Source organism: Anastrepha obliqua, chromosome 6, assembly GCF_027943255.1.
Source record: "Anastrepha obliqua isolate idAnaObli1 chromosome 6, idAnaObli1_1.0, whole genome shotgun sequence".
Classification (NCBI taxonomy): Eukaryota; Metazoa; Arthropoda; class Insecta; order Diptera; family Tephritidae; genus Anastrepha; species Anastrepha obliqua.
In genome coordinates this window covers 28941131-28948440 of record NC_072897.1, presented here as the reverse complement: position 1 = coordinate 28948440, position 7310 = coordinate 28941131, and the positions used below count along the sequence as shown (strand labels likewise).

The window sequence follows — 7310 nt, the reverse complement described above, 5'->3', positions numbered from 1 at the left end:
ATTGTTATGTTTTTAATAGCACATAACTTACCTTTCCTACTAATGGATGTCTTTCCTGATCTTTTAACTGAATGTTGCCCGGATTCAGAAGTGGCAAAACGTTTAAAATGCGCCAGAACGAAAGCGACGAAAATAACAGAGGACATTTCAAATGCAACAACTAAGGACCTCATTTCGAAGTTAAAATCATGTAAGTTTTCGATCATCATCGACGAAACCACAGATGTTTCAACGAAAAAGTGCTTAGTGCTAGTTGTGAGATATGTCGCAAGCTTTATCGTACGCGATCGCTTCCTAGCACTCATAGAACTACCAAAATGTGATACATCATCAGTGTTTGAAGTTTTAAAAAATTTCTTTCATAACAACAATATTCCGCTTAAAAACATCATTGGTTTGGCTACGGATGGTGCCAATGTAATGGCTGGCCATTTATCAGGTGTAAAGACTTTGTTGGAGGCAGAAACAAATATTTTTTATTTGAAGTGCACTTGCCATTCTTTGCACTTGTGCGTAAGTTATGCCTGTAAAAAACTACCCGGAGACGTTGTTTGGTTATGCCGAAATATATATAGTTTTTTTTCGCACAGCCCTAAGCGAGTGCACGATTTTGCAGAGTTTCAGGACTATTGCTCTGTAAAACCACATAAAATTTTAGGTATATCTTACACTAGATGGTTGTCCTTAGAAGGAGTTGTCTCCCGTTTAATTGAACAATGGGACGCCTTAAAACTTTTTTTTATTAATTGTAAATTAGAAGTAAATGCATTTCGATCTGTTCAATTGGCTGAAAAAATGAACAACGAAATAAAAGTTTATTTCTTATTTCTTTCGTACGTGTTGCCTCTAATAAACAATTTGAATAAAGAGTTTCAGTCGGAACAAAGTCGTTTGCCATATCTTTACTCAAATATTAAATCACATTACCTTTTAATTTTGAGCAATTTTATTAAAAAGGACATACAATTGCACGTCGATATTGACTACAAAAACATTTATAATTATAATCAAACATCAAAAATTTTCATTGGTACAAAAGCAGAATTTTTTCTACTAAAAACAAAAGCAACACTAGAAGAAGTAAGTGACATAAAAGGAGAAATTTTAAAATTTTACATTGAACTTTTAGATCAAATCAAATTAAGATTTGATTTCATGAGAAAGGACTTGGAAATTTTAAAAATAATAACCCCTATCGAGTTTCTATCAAACAATGACAATTCTATTTTAGATTTAATTTTGCAATTTGAATACTTATGTAATACTGACTGTGATAAAATTGTTAGCCAATGGACTTTATTAAAATTAAGTGATCACAATTTAAAAAGTGATATCGATATTGATTCCTTTTGGCAAAAAGTATCTAACATAAAAAATGGACTGGGTGAGCTAATGTTCCCAGACCTTACTAGTTTTATATTTACCTTATTATCCTTGCCTCATAGTTCTGCAGTCGCAGAAAGAAAATTTTCATCATTAAAATTAATAAAAACGAATACAAGAAATAAATTGGAAATAAAAACCATACATCACATTTTGACTTGTAAAGAACTAATTAAAAAAAATTGTGTATGGTCGGCTAAAAAAGACTTTTCTTTAAAAATGGACTGAAATTTTAATTTGGTTGTGAAATATTTTATAAAAACCTGAATTATTTTTTCTGTTAAAAACATTCTTTAAGTACTTTTGTATTGTTTAAAACAACATTTGTTTTTTTTTTTATTGTTTAAAACAATAATTGTTTTTTCTTTTATGTTTAAAAATTATTTTAAATGCTTTTATTTGAATATTGGTAATAAATTTATAATAAAAACAATGAAAAAAAAAAATATATAGAGCTATTTTATTTAATGATTTAAATTTTTGATAAAAAAAGTAAATTCTACCAAATACGTAGCTATAATCAATTATTATTGCCGGTTTTTTTTTGGCTACATTACAGCCAGATTGGATACATATTTTGCTACGAAGAAAATGTATTGAGTGGCAACACTGATCTTGATACCATACCGGCTCATGAAGTCGACTATTTCGTAAATCTTGCTCGTTAGTCCGTTGCAGTTCAGTTTCAATAGCTTGAAGCTTCGCGGGAGTATGGTCGTAGCTCGGGTGATGAGAGATGCCTGATGTTGTCTACGTTGGTCCTGCTGCGCGTTCCGCAAAATTGGTAGTGGCCTGATGTTGACTGGCGGCCGCGCCACTGGGGGCGGTTGCGGGTGCAGAGCTCTGCAGCAGGGGGCAACGAAGTCGCGTGTCCACTCACGTGTGGTGTGCAGGCCGGAGCACCTCCGAAAATGGCACCAGCCACTGCAAGAATCGCATTGGACACACGGAGAAGACTGTGCGGGGGACCAAGAGCAGCTGGTTTGTCCCCGCACTGGGGTAGGAGCAGGAGGGTTGTGGGTCAGTGAGGGAGTTGTGTTGCTCGTGGGGTCTCCTTACCGTTGAGGTGTTGTTGGTGGCGGCAGTTTGACGTGCCGGCACTGAGGGCAGTATCGCCTTTGAGGCAGGGGCCGCCTGTGGGCGGGAGCAACACGTGGCCACATACCTTGTGGACCACTCCCTGTGAGTCTTAAGGCCTGAACAGGTCTTAAGATGGCACCACCCGTTGCACTTATTACACCTAACCGAGGTGGAGTTCGGGTGGAGCTGTTTGTGGCAGATGCAGCAGTAAAATACTTCTGGTCCGGGGTTAGGTTCGACGCCAGCCCGGAAGAGAAGTATTGGGATCAAACGTGCTGCAATGAGTTGCTTCTGTGACGAAATATTGGGGGTGGGATACACAACACTAGACAGGGCTAGTTTACTGGGGCGGCAGCCCTTGGTCGGGAAAACCCCGAGTCATTCCGGTAACGTAGAACCGGCTGCCATGGGAATGTGTTAGTTTTTCTCTTTTTTCTCGCGTAATCGAATTAACGCATAGTTTAGTTTTCGTAAACGCAAACGCGAACGATGGCTTTGAGGCCAGTAAGCATAGAAGCCAACCGGTTCGCACTACTCGATAGGTCCGGTAAAGAAAAAAAAACGGTAACCTTCTATAAGTGTGCCTTTAACAGATTTCCCTTTTCTTCCCGAAATCAAGGGGGATGATCCAAAATTTGGGGTTATTGATTCCACAGATTCATATAATCCCCTTTCGTCCTTTTTATGTTTCGCCATACATCGTGCTATTCAGCAAATTAGCAGCCAAGTTCACTCCATATCCTCTCTACGAGATGTAAAATTACTCCTTCTATTGAAAAATAGTATAATCGCCGACAGATTTAGAAATGTAAAGCGACCCTACACGAGTAACTCAACCACGTGAAAGCCTCAATTTTCGCGCCATTTCTAAATAACGTCCCTGAAGACGGAATTGTTAGTGAATTTAGCTCTCAAGGAGTTCCAGCAGCCTATAAGTTTGAAAAAAACTTAGACGGAAATTTTCGCCCCTCCGGAGTTCTATTGCTAACTTTCAATCTATATAATTTGCCCAGTAGAATTGGCATTGTTTGGTGTAAAGTGTTAGTTCGGCAATGTATTCCGCTCCCCATGCGCTGCAAATTGTGCCAACTTTTAGGGCACACCACGAAATATTGTAATCGTACTCCACTTTGCGTTAATTGCGCCCTTCCCCCCCCATTCACCATCTGATTGTAATCGCACTCTTCTAATTGGTCCCAAGAGCATCCCTCCTCTCCAATGAATGTACTAAATTCTTACAGGCTAAAGAAATCGTAAAAATTAAAACTATAAATAAATGTTCAATGCGCAAAGCTATCAAACTTCATAAACAACAGCAAACCATTATAAATTCTCCTAATAGCTCTTACGCTGCTATAGCTTTCAATTCAAATGAAAGCAATAAAAATACAATATATCACTCGTCTACAAGCAACCATTTTCACAATTCTAAGGATCGGTCATACGCAAATAACTCACCAACATCATCTCACCGGAAGTCGAACATGCCCTTTTTGCGGCAATATTATGTCCGTCGATCATATAGTATATTCAACACTTCTATGGTATCATTAGGCGAAAACATTTAACTACTAATCAGTATCAAAAATTGCTAAGCACACCATCCTATGTAAATATTTTGAGAATTTTTAATTTTTTAGTAGAATGTAACTTACGTAATTTAATATATTTTTAATACTAAGAGGCCGTTAAGCCATCAGTGAGTTAAGGGGAATAACATGCTTTTTTGGAGCGTGCCGTAATTGACTCTCTGATGGAAGCCTGAGCTATCACCTCCACGCGGTAACGGCTGGAAACTTCTGTGTATTTGTTGGTTGTCGTAGTTTGTTATTTTGTTAACAAATGCTTTAATCGACAAATACGCAGAAGGCTAAGATAGACAGACTCCTAATCCAAGGCGGAACAGCATATGCCGAGGGATGCGTGGCTAAGAGGGTGCTTAGTCGTGAATATGCGAACTCCGGATACCTGGTGACCTCCGGTTTTAATTAAATGCCTTCCCGCGGTACAAGGGCTCTGCCGTGGGTGACCTCACTTCCCTAACACTCGTGGGAATCACATGGAAAAACCAAAAGAAAAAACAAAAACCAAACACGACGAATCTGCTGCTGGGCAATCGTCGTCGGTCAACTCGACCGAATCAGCCATCGGGCTGAATAACCCTCTTTCGGCTGCGCGCAGCGTTGTTGGACATGCGCCTAGTCAACCTTCAACAGCATCTACTTTGGCAGGTGCTGTTGAAAAGAAAATCCCCGCATCAACATCCACACAATCTAAGGAAGACCGACCTCTCCTGGCTCCTAGGCCAACGTCGGAACTTTCAGAGTCCGGTCATGAGTCAATGGACTCCTCTGATACCGACACCCTGTGTGGAGACAACAATAGTGTTGTCTCAGAAAAATCTGGATGCACAGTCATTGGTTCAGACCTTGGTAAACTGAACCTAACATCTGGCTTCGTCAAAATGAAGTCAGCTGAGAAAAGGCGTTTCAAGCAAGCGATGGCAAGTGGTCACTCTAGAGAGAAGGCTCTGGAGATAGCGAGAAACGCCTCCACGGCGAAAAGAGTGCGCTCGGAAGAGTCAGCCAAAGAAACGCCAGGTGGCAAAAAACCCAAAACGTCTTCGCACGTGGGAAGGCCAACTTTTAGCCAAGTGGCTAGCATTGTTCGGCTGGGTATTGTCCCTTCTGATCTAGCTAAGTCACCTTTTAACAAAGAACAATTGGTTCTTATTCAAGAAACGGTTATTGACGTAATGATCGAGGTCGACGACAATAACAAGCCAGTATTTGAGGGTGCAATACACAGGAACGGTTGGTTGCTGTTTCTTTGCTCCAAATGGATGCGAAGCAATTTCGATCTGATTAAGAAGAAATGTGGGCTAGAAATGATGCTCGTGGAGGAAAATGATTTTCCTAAAGCGTTCATCGTGAGGGGTTTCTTCCCACAGAGTATTGAACTCTCTAACGAGAAAATTCTTGCGACCATTGGGGTCCAGAACAATCTAGCAGCCAAACACTGGAAAGTGATTCAAAGGTCGACCGAAGGTGCCATACTTCACCTTATCATGGCGGTTGACGACGAATCGCTGAGTAGGCTAACAGAGCTGAAAGGCAAGATTGCATATCGCTTCGGCCATGTGCGCCTTATCCTCAAAAGCAATAAAGGGGAGGTAAAGGCAGAGGAAAGCGTTGGTACAGCAGAGCCACTGGGCGCGCAAGAAGTACCTGCCGCAACATCCGTAAGTAGTGCTGCTGGGCATACTGATGAAACGACACCCAAAGAGGAAGAAGAGGAGAAACCCTCAACAAGCAAAGCGGCGTTAGAGCGACAAAACGCGATAAAGGTCGTGAAAAAGGCTACCGCTGCAGCTCGGCACACACAGGTGCCAAAGCAAGCAAAACCACGGCCGGTGGGGGGTCATAAGGACCACAAAAACAAGGGACCTCGGGGCGCAAGGCTCCAGCACCTTGTGGCAGAAAATAGCCACAAATGAGCACATTGAAGGCTACAGGCGAACTTGCACCATGGCACAGGGGCATCAGCCACCATGTGCAAGAGATTCGCCGAGGAAAAAATATCCATAGCTCTACTACAAGAGCCGTGGGTATTTGGTGGTCAAGTTAAAGGACTATCTAGCAAGGAATGTAAGTTGGTTTATTATCACTGCCCGCGTCCAAGGGCTGCGATAATGGTAGACAATAACACTAACTACTTTCCACTTTCAGAGTTTGCCAGCCAGGATCTGGCAGCTATCCAAATAGAAATCGCAACGGAAAAGGGGACACAGGAAATTGTTTGTGCGTCTGCCTACTTCCCGGGCGATTCCAACGATATACCTCCTGTAGAGGTGCAGGCGCTTATTGAGCACTGTCACTCACGGAACATACAGTTCGTGATCGGATGCGATGCAAACGCGCATCACTGTATCTGGGGCAGCTCGGATGTCAACAATAGAGGTGAGTCTCTCTTAAATTATCTGTTAAGCAAAAACGTAAACATTAGTAATAAAGGTACTAAACCTACGTTTATTTACGCTATTAGAGAGGAGGTACTAGACCTTACTCTAACAAGCCCATACATTGCTAACTTTGTGAGAAATTGGCATGTGTCTGACGAAGCCTCTTTGTCAGACCATCTACACATAAGGTTTGATCTACCAGGCAGAAGGGATCTCAGAAATGAGGTCTTCGATCCTAAAAGAACAAATTGGAAACGATATCAGGAATTACTAGAATCAAAGGTTGATTCACTGCCTATCAACATAAGTTCTGTTGGTGAACTAGATGAGGCAGCGTTTCAACTAAGGGATACAATAATTTCAGCATACCACGAAAGCAACGTAGTCAAAACACGTAATGTGACTAGAAAGGTCCCATGGTGGAATGATAAGCTTGCCAAAATGCGTAAAGAAACAAGACAACTTTTCAATCGTTGTAAACATACAAAGGTATGGGACGACTACAGGGTTGCTCTAACAAATTACAACAAAGAATTGAGAAAGTCTAAACGCGAGTCATGGAGAAGATACTGTGAAAGTATTATCGAAGCGCCAGGGGGCGCCAGGCTCCTTAAAGCTTTGTGCAAGGAACACTCAAACGGTGTTACAACTTTAAAAAGACCAGATGGGTCGTATACAAAAAATCGGAAAGATACCTTGGAATATATGCTTCAAGTACACTTCCCGGGATCTATAGATACGTCATCGACAGTGAGGGAGGATCAGTTAACACCAGACCAAGGGGTCGTGGCTAACAAAAAATCCTGGAGTCTGTCAGGACGTATCTTTACCCCAAACAAAGTACGATGGGCCGTTGGGTCCTTCCAATCATTTAAAGCACAAGGGG

At 41.4% G+C, this 7310-nt stretch overlaps 1 protein-coding gene across 1 annotated transcript; it reads left to right on the top strand.

The window, feature by feature from the left end:
- The first annotated feature begins 795 nt into the window (after nt 1-795).
- Nucleotides 796-1611, top strand: LOC129250276 (uncharacterized). The gene is made up of 2 exons (XM_054889912.1): nt 796-889; nt 1232-1611. The coding sequence occupies exons 1-2, from the start codon at nt 796-798 to the stop codon at nt 1609-1611; spliced, it is 474 nt and encodes a 157-aa protein (XP_054745887.1).
- Nucleotides 1612-7310: the final 5699 nt, after the last annotated feature.

Excerpts from the sequence above, each read along its gene's own strand:
- LOC129250276 (XM_054889912.1), top strand. The coding sequence starts at position 796 with ATGAACAACGAAATAAAAGTTTATTTCTTATTTCTTTCGTACGTGTTG. Across the intron at positions 890-1,231 it reads GTTTCAGTCGGAACAAAGTC|ATTTAATTTTGCAATTTGAA; the intron begins GTTTGCCATATC and ends ATTCTATTTTAG.